This window comes from Chrysoperla carnea, chromosome 1 (assembly GCF_905475395.1).
Source record: "Chrysoperla carnea chromosome 1, inChrCarn1.1, whole genome shotgun sequence".
Lineage (NCBI taxonomy): Eukaryota > Metazoa > Arthropoda > Insecta > Neuroptera > Chrysopidae > Chrysoperla > Chrysoperla carnea.
Window position 1 is genome coordinate 72,286,240 of NC_058337.1, and position 18,964 is coordinate 72,305,203.

General features: G+C 29.2%; 2 protein-coding genes across 2 annotated transcripts in view; one reads left to right on the forward strand and one right to left on the reverse strand.

The window, feature by feature from the left end:
- Positions 1 to 226: 226 nt before the first annotated feature.
- Positions 227 to 781, reverse strand: LOC123290765. Its single transcript, XM_044871068.1, has 2 exons — positions 737 to 781; positions 227 to 648 (listed from the first exon to the last, which is right to left on the reverse strand). The coding sequence occupies exon 2, from the start codon at positions 626 to 628 to the stop codon at positions 227 to 229; it is 402 nt and encodes a 133-aa protein (XP_044727003.1). The 5' UTR covers positions 629 to 648; positions 737 to 781.
- A 3,352-nt stretch (positions 782 to 4,133) lies between these two features.
- Positions 4,134 to 18,964, forward strand: part of LOC123290770 (midasin-like) — a gene marked incomplete at its 3' end in the record, with an annotated part of 310,143 nt that continues 295,312 nt past the window's right edge. Inside the window, exons 1-6 of the mRNA XM_044871083.1 lie at positions 4,134 to 4,145; positions 4,295 to 4,570; positions 4,636 to 4,799; positions 5,254 to 6,224; positions 6,282 to 9,232; positions 9,562 to 10,947. Coding sequence (XP_044727018.1) covers positions 4,134 to 4,145; positions 4,295 to 4,570; positions 4,636 to 4,799; positions 5,254 to 6,224; positions 6,282 to 9,232; positions 9,562 to 10,947 — 5,760 coding nt within the window. The remainder of the gene's footprint in view (positions 4,146 to 4,294; positions 4,571 to 4,635; positions 4,800 to 5,253; positions 6,225 to 6,281; positions 9,233 to 9,561; positions 10,948 to 18,964) is intronic.

Consider the following 18,964-nt stretch of genomic DNA (forward strand, 5'->3'; position numbering starts at 1 on the left):
GCATCAATATTTCTAAGCGTTACAAACTTGGGACTAAACTTAATATACTATGATTTATTTCATATATACATGGTATAAAAATGAACAGTTAAAAATCGCTTTCAATAACTTATATAACATTTTTTGAACTTTATTTACTAATTTTTAGAAACAAATTTTTACTGGAAGAGTCTATAGAGAGCTCAATATAGAGGCAAAGTCAAGTAATAAATACGAAACCAGTGTATTAAAAACAATCAGGATTATTTTTTATTATTTCATACAACATTTTTTCTACAGCTAAAATAATCGGCATGCCAATTTCATTAAAAACATTTAAACTCACATATACTTGTTTATTTAGTTTTTTACATAATCTAGCAGCCAAATTTAATGATTCATCATTTTTTCCTAAAATACTTGTCTTCAAAATTGTATTATCATACCTATTTTGGATACTTAAAGATAAATCGTTAAACGCGGGTAAGCTAGCATCACCAATCCATATAAGTATTGAGTTTTTCATTTTAATTACATTTAATTTCGTTGTAATTTGTTGTATATGAATTTTAAACGAAGATATCTTCAATTTGGATTCTACTTTTTTCATGCTCAGCGGTTCTTTAAATGTTTCTAATTGTTGGACCATTTTTAAACCAGGAAAGGCACCTGAAATCAAAATTACAATGATTATTTTAGTAAAATTAGATAGGTAAGTGATTATGGTCTCTTAGCCGCTAAGCTAAACGTCGCATACCCGCATGATAAACTCTACCAAGGAAGAGATCCCTAAGGATTGATTTTTACACATGTCTTTTATAGGTATGAAAAATTGTTTTTATTTTAATTTTAAAAACAAAATGGCGGCTGTTTAGAAGTGTTATAAAACTGTATTTAAAATAACAATGGAAATTTTTTTTGCATAATTTACATGACTTTTGCCACTAAAGTGAGTACACATTTTTATTATAAACTGTTGATATTTGTAAATAAACTTGAATTTATTGCCAAAAAATCGACAATAAATTTTTTGCACAAATCAGAATTGCTTATCAATCGTAAAACAGGTAGCTGGAGTTCCGTGTGCCTATTTCAACATTTACAGCAATCACAAAAAATGTCCATAGTCTACGTAAATTTGGCATCGACAAAAGGACATATTATAAAGGACAAAAATATTAATTTTGCAAATTTTGCATTATCCATAAAACTAAAATCCTTTAATTGGGAACGAAATATTGAATAGTCGAGCCTATCCACTATCCAATCAATACTTGATTAACTACTAACTAATAAATACCAACTGAAATTCGAAGGAAATCGGATCATAAAAACAAAGATAAATTAAACATATGAAAGGGTCATCAAACTAGGGTTCGCGATTAAGAATTTAAATAAATCTAAAAACACAGATACTACACTTCCCGATCGAATTTGTTTTTTAAAAACTGGATTCTTTAACTTACTTAAACCAGATCATTATTGATTTGCGAATTTCTGAGTTTCTAAGAGTATGAGCTATTTAATGATATAATACAAGATTAAAGTAAAATTCAAAAATTTGATCTCATAGTTAAAGTCCCAATTTTATAGCATCTTTTTCTAATAAAAAAAATCAGAAACGTTATTTAACAAAAGCAATGAAATCAAAGCAAAAAAAAAAACTTTTAAACTCATATTTTAGTAAATACAATACCTTTGCAAAAGAACGAGAGGACAGTAACAGGTCTTTAGTGATAATCGTAAATTTATTTAAAAAATACGGAAATCCAGATTAATTTGACTCAACTAACTTATGGACTCAATCTCAGTACATGTTGGATACAAAATTGTGTAAGAATAACTTTACCGTTGAATAACTAGTGTTGTTCGATAAAACGAACTTGACAAAATTGTCTACTTTACATTGAAATCGATTCATAAGTTTTCGGGATAAATTTTTAGTTGAGTTTAACTTAAGTAAATAAAAGAAACAGCATACAAACTCAAAATTTTCAAATGCAAAAATATGTATTCAATTTATTAATATACGTATTCGTTGTTCTTCTTACCTATTTTTTAATTAAATCCAGAAGTTAACACCTGACAATTACAATTCAATTTTTGAATTTTTTTTTACCATGCATGTAGCACATTCCTCTATTAATTTGTGAAAATACTAAAAAATACAAAGACTAGGAATTAAGGATAGATGAAGAAGATGTTTAAAATTGTTTGTAAACATTAATATATTATTTTACCTCTAAAATTTTGGCTTAATTTAAGAAATTTCACCAAGGTTAATTTTATTTATTCGTGTATGAGAACTTTGAGGATGTTTCCAATTCTTAGAGTATCAGTAGAGCAAATATCAACGCTTTCAAGAATATTCTTACCTGTTTTTTTTTATTCTTTAAAGTCAAAGAAGTATGTATATATTAACGAAAACTCGAATAACTTGATTTTAGAATTTCCAAATACTATTTAAATTTATAGGAACTACTTAGAAATTGAAACTAGTTTGAAATATTTAACAGCTGTATAAACAGTGCAAAGAATGGAAACAGCCTTCGTATAGATATTAATCATCGTTTGACTTTTTGAAATGCGCAGCGGCTTTTTCAACTTACCTCATGCTAAAAGTAACACACGTGTTTTTAGATCTGTGTTGTACTAAAGTCGTATGCAGAAATTATTGATGGTACCAGAAAACAGTTAAATAAATCGAAAATATGGAGTGTCATGAGAATGTATTAAAAGAAGGGCTTAAGAAATTAAGTCGTCTTAAGGATAATTATCATAAGTTTTGTGAAAACTACTTAAATATCGAGGTTAGTAAATAAACATGTGCTTTTGCATAACATTCTGATATTGTTTATGTTTTTATTTTAGGTATATTCGAAGAATAATGTCCGGCAAATTATGGATGAATTGTGTAATTTATTATTAAATCCTGATTATACGTTGGATATCTGTGAATGTTTTTCGCAAATTTTTTTAGAAATATTGTATGAAACTATTCCTTTAAAAAGTGATTCGGTGAAAAATTCAGTGAAAAGTTATCATCAACATGTGTTAAATTGTATTTTATTGGGAAAACTTATTTTAATTCATCCGGATGTTTTAAAGTAAGACAATAGTAATGATAGTTTTACTTATTAAATCTTATGATTATTATTAATATGTGTTTTTCTCATACTAGATTTTCATTACAATATTTTGAAAATTTCCCTGCACCATTTGATGAAACCTATTTCGAAGACATAGCAAACAGTCCACCTGTGCCTACGAAAAAAAGGCGATGTGATCCAGAACACCTTTACAAATACACAGATTTTGAAGTAATTCATTGTTGTTATCAGTTTTTAAAGTATGCTACAACATTTGTACGAGAAAAATGGGATTGGTCTAAATTTGTTAAAAAATTTCTGCATCATGCAGATGCACCATTAACAAAATGGTAAGACTCAACTAAAATTAAATCACTATAATTAATATAATTTTTGAGCGCCAAAGAATAATCTAACTTAGGGAGAATTTTCTTGATCGTATAAGCACTTATTAGAAAAAATATTCAATAATCGAATATGTGACTGAGTACGCCGAAATAAGCATTTTGGTACAAGAGAAATGTGTCCGGAAATGCCCCCTTCAGAGAGAGTTATAAGCGTCAGATTATACTTGCATTACTTTGCACATAATTTTTAAGAGAAGTCTTTTATATTTTTTCTAATTTCCTACAGATAGATCGAATCATTATTCAGAAACTTTTTAAGATAGAGCGAAACTTTAAACATGAAAAAATACCAAAAACTTTAGTCAAAACCTTTTTTTTAAACCCATCGAATTTGCACAAATGCAAAACGAGCTGTAAAGTTTTTGGCGCTTGTAGCTCTGAAGGAGGTGTTTCCTGACACATGTCTCCTACATCAAAATGCTTATTTCGGTATTCAGATACATTCTGTAAAATTAGTCATTCTCCGATTAAAATTTGTGTTTCCTTAAAATCATCTGAAAGACTTAAATATCAACTAAATTTAATAAAATCAATTTATTCAATTTTAGGCTTGCATTACAATGTGTGGGAATTTGTACTGGAATGTCAGCAGAAACACTACAAAAGTTCATTGATGAATATTTACCAAATTCGAATAATTCCGATTTGATAATAGAATATGAAAAATTTTGTTACAAAAACTCCAATAAAATCGCTTACGATAGATTTTCAAATTTTTCAAACACAAAATTCGATTCCACATTTTTAAATAAAATTTCCACATATGTAACATCGATTTCGGATATATTAATTCCAATTTTCAATGAAAAAACTAGACAGAAAAGTACACTCATTGAAGTAGAATCAACCAAACGTAATTTAAAGAAGATTGCTTTGGCTATTGCTGCCAATAAAGCAATTTGTTTGAGTGGTCCCGTAGGATCTGGTAAAACTGCATTAGTTGAACATATTTCTGCGGTAACAGGACGAATTGTTGGAGATAATTTAATTAAAGTACAGTTAGGAGACCAAACTGATTCTAAAATGTTGTTGGGCACTTACAGGTGTACTGATATACCTGGTGAATTTATTTGGCAACCTGGAGTATTGACTCAAGTAAGTTTTATTTAAACACAATTTTTAAAATTTAGATGTTTTAATTATAAATGGAAATATTTTAGGCAATCATGAATGGAAATTGGATACTTTTGGAAGATATAAACAGTGCTAGTATGGATGTTGTAACTGTTTTAAGTGCGTTACTCGAAAATAATGCTTTATCTGTTCCTGGATTTCGAGATTCTATTCGAATTGCACCTGGATTTCAGTTGTTTTTTACTCAAAGGTAATTTAAAAAAATTATCTACTCCAACAGTTATATTTAAAATTTTTACCATTAAATAATTCGAAGGCATTCTCAATACAGTGTTATATATCAAATTTTCGAAATAAACTAAAATTAATCAAATACTTACTTAACCTCCACAACTGAGTAGTTAAAAGTATTAACATGTCTCCTTATATTCTATGCCTCCGCTTCGCTATATAATTCCTAGCCTGTAATTTTTTTGAGGCAGTCAATATTTTCCTCTGATAATTTATATTACTATCATAACTAGCCAAAAAACATTAAAATACTTTGCTTTGTGTTCATATTGTAAATAAAATTTGAAATGCCACATTTATTTAACTTGCTGTAGAAAAGAGATTTAATTTATTAAAATTAAATATTGTAAGCTGCCATTAAAAAAACGCACCAATAAAGTTTTGTTTTTTAACTTATTTTTCTTAATTCACAGATTATTGACAAGCATATATGGTTTCCATAAACAATCAACACATTCCACAATTTTCATAGAAAAGAAGGTATTAAATGTCAATGTTGAGCCATTAACTCAAGCTGAATTAATTCAGATAGTACAAACAAATTTTCCGGCTTTAAAGACAATCGCCAATCGTATTGTAGATGTGTACTTAGTATTTTCATCTGGTATGCATCCTCGAAATAATCTAAGTGATTCAACTGGAGATATTCAACAAAACTTGGGACGTTTAATATCAACACGTGATTTAATAAAATTTTGTGCACGGGCAGTTATCGATTTCGATGTATCGTCGTCAGAATCTGCACTTAAAGTATTTCAAGATGCAATCGATATATTCTGTTGTTCACATTCGTCACCAGAAACACGTCTCACACAAGCCTGTAAAATATCAGCACATTTAGGTATCGTTCACACTCGTGCCGAGTATTTTTGTAATGAGTATAAACCTCGCGTGAGTTTAGATCACGGCACAAACTCAAGTAGTATTATTACCGGTCGTGTAAATTTACAATATAAACATGAAAATGTACATTTTCAACAAATAACGGCGAAATTTTCATTTACTCGCCCATCAGCATGTTTATTGGAACGTATTGCATGTGCTGTGAAAAATCAAGAACCTGTATTACTTGTCGGTGAAACAGGGGTTGGAAAAACATCCGCTATTCAATATATGGCAAATGCTTTGCAGCAAAAATTGATTGTCATCAATATGAATCAACAATCGGATTCGTCCGATTTACTTGGCGGCTACAAACCGGTTGATATGAAATTTGTGATTGCCCCATTACGAAATGAATTTGAAAAATTATTTCGAGAATATTTCGATGTGTCTAAAAATGCAGAATTTTTACAAAATATTTCGAAGTGCTATAATTCAAATTGGTACACAACTTTGTTGAAATTGATGACACACAGTCAAAGTGCAGCTGTTACAAATTTACGTAAAGATTTAGCAAATTTATCTGCTGCACATAAAAAACGTCGACTTGCAGACGAAGCGAAATCAGATAAAGTTGTTGAGAAAGAACATTTTTTAGAACGATGGCTAAATATTGGTTTGAAACTGAGTAAATTAGAGACACAACTCAAAATACAAAATACTATAGCGTTTGCGTTCGTTGAAGGAAGCTTAGTAAGAGCATTAGAGCGAGGCCATTGGGTTCTATTGGATGAAATAAATTTGGCATCCGCTGAAACGCTAGAATGTTTAAGTGGCCTCTTGGAAGGATCAAACGGATCGATTAATTTATTTGAACGTGGTGATAGAACGATGTTAAAACGTCATGCAAATTTTACATTGTTCGCTTGTATGAATCCTGCAACAGATGTCGGTAAAAAAGAATTGCCTGCTGGGTTACGCAATAGATTTACTGAATTTTTCGTGGATGAGTTAACAGATAAATCAGATTTAATCCAATTAGTGAACACATATTTAAATAATTTTGCTTTGCCCCAAAACAAAATTGAAGCAATTGTTAAATTTTATTTAAAAATTCGTAAACTAGCTGAGAAAACTCTAAACGATGGTACTGGACATAAACCACATTTTAGTTTGCGTACATTTTGTCGTGCTTTAAGTGTTGCGTCACGTAGCGCTGATGGTACAGCCTTATTACGCTCGTTGTATGAAGCATTTTGTCTAAGTTTTCTTACTCAATTAGATTCAAAATCACATCCAATGGTGGAAGAATTGATATCAAAAGCTATATTTGGTGATGACAAAACAAAAAAATCAATTCTCAAACAAGAAATACCGAAACCAAAGGATAGTAATCAATATGTACAATTTGAAGGATATTGGATTACTCAGGGTAGTTTAGAACCCGAAATTCCTAATGATTATATTCTTACAAAAAGCGTACGAAATAATTTACATGATTTAGTTCGCATTGTGTCCCTTGCGAAACTTCCTGTGTTATTACAAGGTGATACATCAGTAGGAAAAACCAGTTTAATTACATATTTAGCGAAATCTAGTGGAAATCGTTGTATGCGAATTAATAATCATGAACACACCGATCTCCAGGAGTATATTGGATCATATGTGGCAGATGAAAAAGGAAAGTTAGTTTTTCGTGAAGGAATTCTAGTGGAAGCTATGAGACAAGGTTTCTGGATTATTTTGGATGAATTAAACTTAGCTCCATCAGATGTTTTGGAAGCATTAAATCGCGTTTTAGACGATAATCGCGAACTTTACATACCAGAAACACAAGAAACAGTCAAAGCACATCCAAATTTTATGTTATTTGCTACTCAAAATCCCCCAGGGTTATATGGTGGTCGTAAAATACTATCCCGAGCATTTCGTAATCGATTTGTTGAATTACATTTTGATGATATACCATCAAATGAACTTGAAATTATATTAGAAGAACGATGTAAAATTCCAGCAAGTTACAGTCGTAAAGTGATTAAAATTATGAAGGAATTACAGTTACGTCGGCGTAATTCTGCTGCATTTGCAGGAAAACATGGTTTTATGACTTTGAGAGATTTATTCCGTTGGGGTGAACGATATCGTTTAGCCGATGTCAATCAAAAAGGTTTCTATGATTGGGATCAACATTTAGCTGATGAAGGTTATTTATTATTAGCGGGAAAAGTCCGTAATGAAAACGAGCGTAAGGAAATTGCAGAAGTTATTAAGAAATGTATGAAAAAAGATACTAACGAAAACAATTTATTTTCATTACATGAAAATACCTCGTTAGTGACTCGGAAAATATTAGAAACGTTTGAAAAACATGCAGAGAAATTTACAAATATTGTCTGGACATTTAATATGCGTAAATTAGGAGTAATGATTTCGAAAGCTTTACAATTTAATGAACCTGTACTGTTGGTTGGAAATACGGGAGGTGGTAAAACTACCATTTGTCAAATATTATCAGAAATTCACCAACAAAAACTATATACCATTAATTGTCATTTACATACAGAAAGTGCGGATTTTATTGGGGGATTGCGTCCGGTACGGGAACGTACTGATGATAAAAATAGATTATTTGAATGGTCGGATGGTCCATTAATCCAGGCCATGAAAGAAGGTGCTTTGTTTTTAGCTGATGAAATCTCGTTAGCTGATGATAGTGTTTTGGAACGTTTGAATTCCTTATTAGAACCGGAACGTACATTATTAATCGCCGAAAAAGGAACCACTAATGATGATAATTTAATAATTGCACATAAAAATTTCTTCTTTGTATCAACAATGAATCCTGGCGGAGATTTCGGAAAAAAAGAATTATCACCAGCATTAAAAAATCGTTTTACGGAAATTTGGTGTGATACTGTGAAAATACGGGAGGATCTAGTAAAAATCATTAATCAAAATGTTACGAAAGACATTCATTTTGGTGTTGAAACTACGGTAGGAGATATTATGATCGACTTCATTGAATATTTTGAGCAAACAGATATTGGGAGACGTATAACTATAAGTATTCGAGATCTTTTAACTTGGGTACAATTTATAAATATTTGTGTATCGAAAAAACAAATTTCATTCGCCAATGCCTACTCACATGGAGTCCAATTAATTTTTTTGGATGGGTTAGGATCGGGTGTGACTAGCAATGAACCTCACTCAAATTTATTACGATTCCACGATAAATGTTTAACATTTGTAAATGACCAACTGAATAAAGTCCATTTATCAATCATTGATGTAAATATTTACCCAATGATGTGTACGGTTCGTGATCAACAATTCGGTATTAAACCATTTTACATTCCAATCGGATCGATTAATCGTAAGTCGGGTTTCGGATTTACCTTTAGTGCTCCTAGTACAAAACATAATACGTTGCGCCTACTACGTGCTATGCAACTGAATAAAGCTATACTATTGGAAGGCAGTCCAGGTGTTGGAAAAACTAGTTTGGTTAAAGCGTTAGCCGATGCTTCTGGACATAATTTATTGCGGATTAATTTATCTGATCAAACGGTAATTTTTTTAATTTTATTACTTTTGAAGTACTGCCTGTATGTCAAGTTCGTTTAAAAAAATTGGAGGAAAATTATCTTCAAAATGCTTTTTTTTGGCAAAGTAAACAAAATTTATTATAAAAATCCCTTTCCAACGAGGTAAAAAAAATGCATATAATTTTTATCAAAACAATGATATAGACCTTGTGTGAATTGTGATAAAAACATTACCACAAGGAAGTCAATATTTCATTAAAACCTCTCGGATTTCGAGTATTAAAGTAATTCCAGATTTAAAGTAATTGTTTTACTAAAAATGATATTAATTTTGGTTGTTTGTTTATATAGGATGTCAGTGATCTATTTGGAAGTGATTTACCTGTTGAAGGTGGGCAAGGTGGTGAATTTTGTTGGCGTGATGGACCATTTTTACGAGCATTAAAAAATGGCGATTGGATATTGTTGGATGAATTAAATTTAGCCTCTCAAAGTGTACTCGAAGGCTTAAATGCATGTCTCGATCATCGTGGTGAAATCTATATACCAGAATTAGATAAAACGTTTCACATAAAACATGAAACGCGTTTATTCGGTTGTCAGAATCCATTAAAAGAAGGTGGCAGTCGTAAAGGTCTACCTCAATCATTTCTAAATCGATTCATACAGGTATACATATCACCATTAAAACCAGAAGATTTGGAGCATATTGCAACTCAACAATATTCAGAGATACCTGAGCATTATATACAAAATATGATTAAATTTAATGAACGTATTGTTAAAGAAGTTTCTGAGCTACATACTTTTGGTACGTCGGGTGGGCCTTGGGAATTTAATTTACGTGACATTCAGCGATGGTGTACTGGTCTTTTAAAACTAAAAAATGATGAGATTGAATATATCGATTGTAAAAAATGGAAAACAAATGTTATTTCAAATGAGGATCGTGACAGAGCCGATCTTTTGATTGAGGATTTGACAAAGAAACGATCTCAAGATAAAGAGGCGAAAATTCGTGAAGTAAAACGTTTATTAACAGCAACAACTCCACCAGAGGAGACTATGGATGAAGATACAACTGAACCGGAACAAATTAAAAGCAGTCCATCGAAAGAAGAAGTATTTTTTGACGAACCTGAAGATAGCTTTTATGGCTGTGGAAGTGATAATACTTTAAATACAATAAACACATCTTCAATGGTACTAGAAGCATCGTTTTCATCAAGTGATTTAGAACGAAGAATGCAGCTAATACTAAATCCTTCACGGCTTTTAAAATTATTATATGTTGATCGCATGCGTACTGAAGCAGATAAAGCTGCAATTATGACAATTTATAATGAAATATTTGGATCCGAATTCCCAGCGTCTATGAATCCCCCGCTGTTTTACATAACTAATGACTATGTGTATTTAGGAGATGTGAAGTATCGTCGTGTTGCTAAAATCGCGCAATCAGATAAGAATTTACCGGTATCCTCGTCATCTCTTGATATGAACATTTTAAAACATGACAGAAACTACGATCAGTTAATTTTACGTGCTCAATTTCATGTGTTAAAATCGCTATTATTGTGTGTGAAATTTAATTGGATGGCAATTTTGGTTGGACCAACTGGAACGGGAAAAAGTTGTGCAGTGCGAACTTTGGCCACTCTAACTGGTCACGAATTACAGACATTATCAGTGAATTCGTCAATGGATACTACAGAAATTCTTGGCGGTTTTGAACAGGTTAGCTTAATTTTTATGTTTTTTTTTTTATTTTGAATTCTCATTATTCATATGAGTTCTGTTACTTTACTTTAATTTAGTGGCCACTAGATGGCTAGAACGTAGGAAAATTAAATGAGAACATGATAAAATGTTTGTTAGGTTCTATAATTTTGTTCGTCCTTCACTAAGCATGCAGAATTAAAAAATTTATTAAGTTCTAAGTGTATATGTTGATGCAATTTTTCACAATGATTAATATTTACGTTTTCACTTTTCATAACAGTTTTTCACGATTTTGCAAATACATGCACCGGTTTGTTTTATAATCGATGTTAGATTTTTGTTTTCTTAAAATGTAAATTACTAAATTGATTTTCGAAAAATTTTTCCTCAAAAATGAAAATTTATGACAAACAGAAATAAATAATCTTACTATTTATCTAATAATGTATCAGATGTCCTTACTATTACTCACCTCGATTCAATTCGTCTTCGTAGGAACCAAACGAATTATTCTTGGTGGATAAGTTATCACCGAATACTATGTATCACAAATGGTGAAGAGTAGAAACAGTTAAAATTGCGTTACCAAATTATAGATGGCTCTGTATTTATATATTTTCAAATTTTGTGAAATGTCCGCATTATGTTTTTTGTTTGAGGCATAGATTCTGAGATCTGCATGGTTCAATAATTTAACTCAATAAATTATAAGAATTATCTAGAATTATATTAAACAAAGAATATTCAATAGCTCGATAAATACTAATTCGAATACTTTTCTCCATATATATTAGTTAGGTACCAGTTAGTAATTTGGAGATTGTTTCATGAAAATTTTTCGGTTATTTATGTGAGATAGCTTTCGAATTATTCTGAATTTACTATACACAAAAGTAAATAGAAATATTTCTTAGCTGGTAGAGTTTAAAGATTTTAGTTCAAATTTTGGTAAAAGAGCTATTGCGTATCAAAGATAAAAGGGTAGTTGAAGTTTTTTTTGAACAAGGTTTTTTTTTTCACAAGCAAAACAAGGTCAACCGTTACCACCCGTGTGTTTTTATCCTTAGTATTTTTAACATTAACCTTGCCTTGTCTATCAAATAAATCTTCTTCAATTTTGTTAATCAAAAGAGATTCTAATTTTCTTTTTATCTTTGATACACTCCTAACTCCGCCATTTAAGGTAGTGCGAGCACCAATGCAATTTTAGATTTAGGGTTGAAATTATTTGTACCTTATTTTCAACTTTGATGAAAGAATTTTGTTATAACTTTATGAATGTAGACGAAAAATAAGAATAGAATTTTTCGATATCTGCATTGGTTTTCGAAATATTGAAAGCTAAATAATTAAAAAATAATTTCAATTTTCGATATTTTGAAATTGACTCCAGATATCGATAATTTGTATTCTTACTTTTCGTCTTATATTGTCAAGTTATAGCATAATTCACCAAAAATTGAATATATATTTTTTTAAATTTGTGTCCTCACTTCCGTGCCCATACATCCTTAATTAGTCGGACGTAAAGGGTTTTTTATTTTCAAAAGCTTTTCAAAAGGTTTTAATTTTAATTTAAATAACTTTGTTTTAAATTTCCACCGAGTAATTTTGGAGAAACTTATGAAAAAATATCATCCATCTACCGTTTTACCATAAAACCAACGCTCCCACCACTTCAAAAAATTTTCAGTATTGATTTAGTCCAAATTTATATTAAAAAATTCAAGCTTTTTATTTAAAATTGTTTTGGTGCTCGTACATTTTTAAGAATTTCTGATCATGAATAGTAGACATCGAACAGATTTTTCAGCGTCTGATGCATGACCCAATTTTATTGTAAGAAAAAATTATACTGTCCACTATCGTTCAATGATTTTTCTTTACACCTTTTGTAGACCACCACTATTTAGATTTACATCTAGGCATATAAATACCACGAGTATGACAGAATACATGCGTTAAGCAATGCATCTAAGTGAGAGGTATGATATACATGTGTTGACCCCCACTCTCTGCAGGCACACAACAGAAGAACTGTTGTATAGCTTAAAAGACATCGAAACCACGATACAAGTCACTTTTGCAATTTCCTATAATATCTATAATACCCCTTACTTAGATGCATTGCTTAACGCATGCACTCTGTCATACTCGTGATAGTTATATGCTTAGATGTAAATCGAACTAGTGGTATAGAAGTTATGCAAGCTTCAACAAATTAATTGTTAAAGTGCAAGCTTGCACAAAATGTATGAACTTGTGTGCTCGGCATTATAATACTTACATTTGAATGGAAAAAGTTTAAAAGAAAAAGACGGAATGATGAAAGGATTTATTTCGTTTTTTTATACAGCAATGATATTTTCTTTCTCTTACATTTAACATGAGAATATACATATATATGTTTTTTTTTTTTTTTTTAATAATTTTCTTTTAAATATTTTTTGAGAATCTAATAAAACTACAATATCAATAGAGTATTTTTTAAATTTCTTTTTTTTAATCATTTTTAATATAATAATATTTTATTTGGCGTTTTTCTTTTGTTTTTATTTAGTATTGACTTTTTTTTTTTAAACATTTCATTTGGAATTTCAGTGGTAAATAATTTTTTTATAATTTATTTTTAAGTATAATTTATTTAGTTTACTAAATAGTTTTGACTCTATTCCAAACAATTCGCTTCAATATTTACTTCAACAATAATAGAGTTTCTTCAATCGAACAAATTATTATGCACAATACTTTTCGGAATTTATTTTACGATTTTTTGATTGTAGGACTATCTGATCAGCGTTGTGGTGGATTTTGTACTTGCTAATATTGATATTGGTCACATTTTAAGAATTTTTACCGGCTTTTAAAATGTGTTGTTAGTATGAAAATTGCCTATGTCAAATTTTATTATATTTGGAAATTATTGAATTATCCATTCGTGGAAAAAATGGTTCTCATTGACTTGCATTGTCGACAAATTCTTATTTTTAACCCCCGAACTAAAAAAAGGGGTGTTATAAATTGAATCTCTTGAGAATAAACGCAAGCTTGAAAAATTTTTGAGATCAAATAAAAGAATAAAAGAACTTGTAGTCATACCCTAATAATAAAATTATTTTTTAATAATTTAATTATTTATTATAATATAGTATGTACTACCAAAAACCTAATATAAATTCAGTTATAAGTTTGACCGCTATGTGTGTGTGTCGGTCTGTGGTATCGTAGCGCCTGAGCGGGTGAACGATTTTAATTTTTTTGGTCTCGTTTGAAAGGTAATTTAACGGGGAGTGTTCTTAGCTGTGTGTCAAGTGGGAGTTTAGGGTTTCGTACACGAAAAAAGAAACAAAAAAATTGGTGTCGATCTTCAAAATGCTTTAAAGAAAAGGATAATTTAATTGACTGATCTTATATGTTACAAGTGCGAGTTTAAGGTTCCGTATCCGAAAAATTTGTCGCGGGCTTTTTAAATTTTGTTTTCACTTGTAAATTTAGAAATAGGAGAACTGATAAAATTGCTATCAGAAAAAAATTTTGTCATCAGTTTCGCCTATTTATTGGATTATATGCTCTTAATTGTTTTGATTGAAATAACTCTTATGATAAAAGTGCCAATTGAGTTGTTGAACAAAAGTTTTAAGGTTAACTAAAACTAAAGTATACAATTCTTAATTAAAATTATTACGTCCCACGATGTTTTACGAAAACTTTTTCTTGGGGCCGTATTCGTTTCTCTTTTGAAAATTTTTTTAAAAATTGTATTTAACTTTCAAATTATTATGAAAAAGTCAAAGCATAGAGAATGGACTGAGCATACCCTCACAAAATTGACTGCTCTGTGGAAAGCGACAAAGCTACAGATCTGTAGAAATTCTAGAAAGAGACAACTACTGGCCATACATTCGCTTATCTCTCTCATAGTTTCTTGCTCGTATTTACTACTCAGCTGAGTAGGGAACACTCAGTAGTCCATTCTCTATGTCTTTGGGAAAAATAAAGACAGTTTTGTTATAAAACTTATATGCGATCTTTCCATTGTTGCCAATAAAAAAAATTTTTGTCCAACAACTCAATTAATTCTTATTTTTAGTTGACTATGTGAATATTCTTCTTTATAAATACTAGCTAGACTTTATTTATAATTTATTTTAGTATAAATATTAGATTTGTTTAATATTTAATGGTAATGTTATTTGGCAGTAAAAAAATAAGTTTATTAACATAGTTTGTTTTCGAATGAATACCAGTACATCTATTTTTTAATAAGTTAGTTAGGAATTATTATAACGTTAACATTACCAATAATTCATAATTTTTTTAATATTTTTCTTTTTCCTTTGATTGTGTCTCTCCCGCTCTATGGCTTTGGACGGAAGAAAATATAATAATAATTATGTTTTTTTAAGATAGTCCAACATAAATTTGCCTCAAAAACTGTAACCAATCAATTTTAACTTAAAATAATCCAAAAAGTTTCCAAATCAAAAATTAACTCTTAATTCGTCAATTTTGTAATAAATAAAAATAAAGACTTTCATTTCGTGTTCGCGCTTATGGACAATTTAACTATTTTTCTGTTTTAAAAGAAAGCCATTACTATGTGAGTTTTTATGGTGGGTTTGTGTAGGTATCTATATACTTTCAAGTATGACGTACCTAAATGATGGTAACTTTTAGCCCATATTTTTTTAAATCTTAAAGGTCTGCTTTTGAAAATGGATATTTTTACAGGGTGCCTGTATTAAACACCAAATTATTTTATTTAAAATAATTTGGCAACGATCATTAAAGCCATTAACATAAATAAAAATACATTACATTAGAAAAAGAAAAGAACATAATCCGTAGGTACATTGTACAGCAGGTGTGGGCAAACGTGGCTTAGAGAAGTATCAAAAATACGAGTAAGACAGTGACAACCTAACCAGTGATAACCAAAAATACGAGTAAGACAGAGAGACAACATTTTTTTTCTACCTATCTCATTACTATAAGAGAAACTGAGATAAGTAGAAAAGTCATATACCTGCCTCGCTTCCTCCTCTATGAGCAATGCGGACTTGGATAAAGAGACACACAATAAAATTATAACAATGGCGACTTCGACTTAAAATAACTCGTCCATGCCTGTTGTACAGTATCAGTTTTTACCATAAACTGGTTCTTGAGCTCGAATTACATTAATAAATGATTTTGATAAGGATCTGAAAGAAATGGTGTTTATTGCTTGATTTCACGTTAAAAATATTTTTGTATTACCATAGCTTCCAAGTCCAACCAAAAACGAAATTTTAGAAAAATTATCTTCACAACCATATCGAAACTTTTCAAAGATAAAATTCCTTTGCTTAAAAATATTTTAAAAATAAAAGTTTTTATAATCGGACTACCTTAAATTATTTGGAACAGAGTAGTATATTATATTTATATTTTTTTATAATATCTATTAAAATATATTATAATTAGTATTTTAGTTTTCTTAAAACAATTAATAATAATAATAATAATACTAATAATTTTTCAAATCCATCGTGTTTCATTTTTTAATAATGTTTTACCACTGTTTATTTTTTTTTTTTTTAATATTAAATTTTTTTTTTATTTAGGCACATTTTATGGTTTTTTATATTTAAAAAAAATACTTAAAGTTTTTTTCTTGAACCCTCTTAATAGTTTGATCATTCCAAATTTTAAGTCGTTGTAATCATCACAGAATGCAAGCAATGTTCTACCCCGATTTTGTTACAAAGAGGATTTTAGTAATTTTTTAAATATTTTTCTCAGAATTAAACGTTAAATTTTTATGTACAGCATATGTTGATTCATATTAAGTTTTAAATAAATCGGATAGTAAAACTTAAAATGAATCGTCAGTATTTGAAATGTCTTTCAAATATTCATTAATAATTTTCTTTTTTGTTTTGAGCAAACGTTTCGTTAGGTCATTTTAAATAGATTCAACATTCAATTCATTATTTTTGATTTTATATTTATATTTTTGTTTATTACTTATTATTTTTAGAATATAATTTATTTGGACGTTATATAAAAAGATATTAATGAGAAACATTATAAATTGTAAATTTTACAGTTAAGTTTTTGTAGTTTTTCAATATTTGACAATATTAATAAACCTAACTAGTTTAAAAAAAAATCGGCGCACAAATATTTAACAAAATACTGAAAAATTGAATTACGAGTTAATTAAAGAAAATTGAAAAAAATACATATATACTAGGAATCGAATCCCAACGTCTCTTGGATTCTTGCCAAGCCTTTTATCAGTAGAAAAGATGCGATTGGTTTATTACTAGTTGCAGAAACGAAGCAATGAAGTTCGATAAATTTGAACAGTAAGTCGGATTTGAATGCGGTGTTTGGCATTCGATTAGTTAGAGATTCATTTTATAATTTCATTTTAAATTAACCGTAAATATACTAAATTCACAATTCGGTTAATGATGATGAAAATGATTCCAAACTTGTTATTCGGGGGTCGCTGAACTGGGGTCGCTTTAGTCTCCAGGGTACCTGGTGCCCAGGAAAAACGGTATCCCCATCGTCTTCTTAAGTTTTCGGGAAATTTGTTAAATGGTCCAAACTCTTAGCTCGGGGGGATTTTGTGGTCAAAGAGCACGAATACTTTATAGTTTGAATAACTCAAAAAAAATTTTCTCAGAATAATCTTTTTATATAAAATGCCTTTGTTTAAATTATTAACTATTATTTTAATTTTAATTAATAAAATACCTGATTTGATTTTGGACACATATCTAATAATAATTTTTTGTTCACTATACATTTAAATTTATAATTAATCTAATATAGGTATATTGTACCAGGTGTTCAAAAAGTTACATACTTCGTTTCTTCTAAACGAAATTTTCTTAAGTTTGCATGACTGTTTGGTTCATTACCAAAAATCGAATGAATAATATATTTATTAGCGAATTGACGAAGTATTAATGTAATGACGAAGTATCAATTTTTATAGTTTTTCAATTGTACGTTTTATTTCTTATCGTTTTGTGTCGAAGGCTAAAGACTGAGTAAAAATAGCAATTAATTTTTAGTGTTTCCTTATGTACAACGTTTCCAGTTATACGAAACGGCAGTTGCAAAAGACACTGAAGGCACTACTTATTTAAAGGATAATTTTGTTACATTTTTCTATCATTCTTTTTAAATGTATAATAATTTAAAGTCAAAATATCAATTATGCTTTGATAATGAATATCTTATCTAATAAAAATAACAGCTTTCAAGTGCTTTTATTTAATTTCAAAATAATTAATTTCTAATACCTTCAAGCCTCGAAATAAAGTTCTAAATTAACTTAATTAATATTAATTTTCAGATTAAAAAAATAAAATGTAAAAGCCTTTAGATAAATTGTGGAGGATTCAGATTCAATCATTTTTCGCGGAGATGTTGTTATTTGACATTCCAGAAAATTTTAAATTTTTTAAATGCTTCTTTTTTTACTTCAGACAACATGTATTCCAACAGTTAAAAAAAATGTACATTTTTAATTTTTTAAATAATTAATATTTATTGTATGTTTTTAACAAATCCCAAGTTCGAATTTTTAAAGTAAAGGAACTTTGCTTTGTTGCTCGCCCTGAAAAGTAGGGTACAAACCCATAAATAGAATTTAATGATAATAAATAAAGTTTTATTCGAAGAATAAAAAATATTTAATGATGAGAAGAAACAATTTTTAAATAAAAATTACTAAATCTCTGTTGAAAACTTTGTTTTCAATGATTAGTTTTTTAGCTCCGAATTAGTAACTTTTTAAATACCCAGTACTTTACAATATATAAGTTTTGTATTTGGAATAACATGATTATTTTCTACTTTTTGAATTTATTTTTGATTATTTTGAGTTAAAATCTAAACATTGTGATTTGTGTGAAGAAAACTTTGTAGAAATTTGTAGTGTGTTTAGATTTCAAATAGTAAATTAGTAAAGCGTTATTTTTCTTGTTAAGTTTATATAGAGAAATTTCGATAATTATTAGATAGAGGT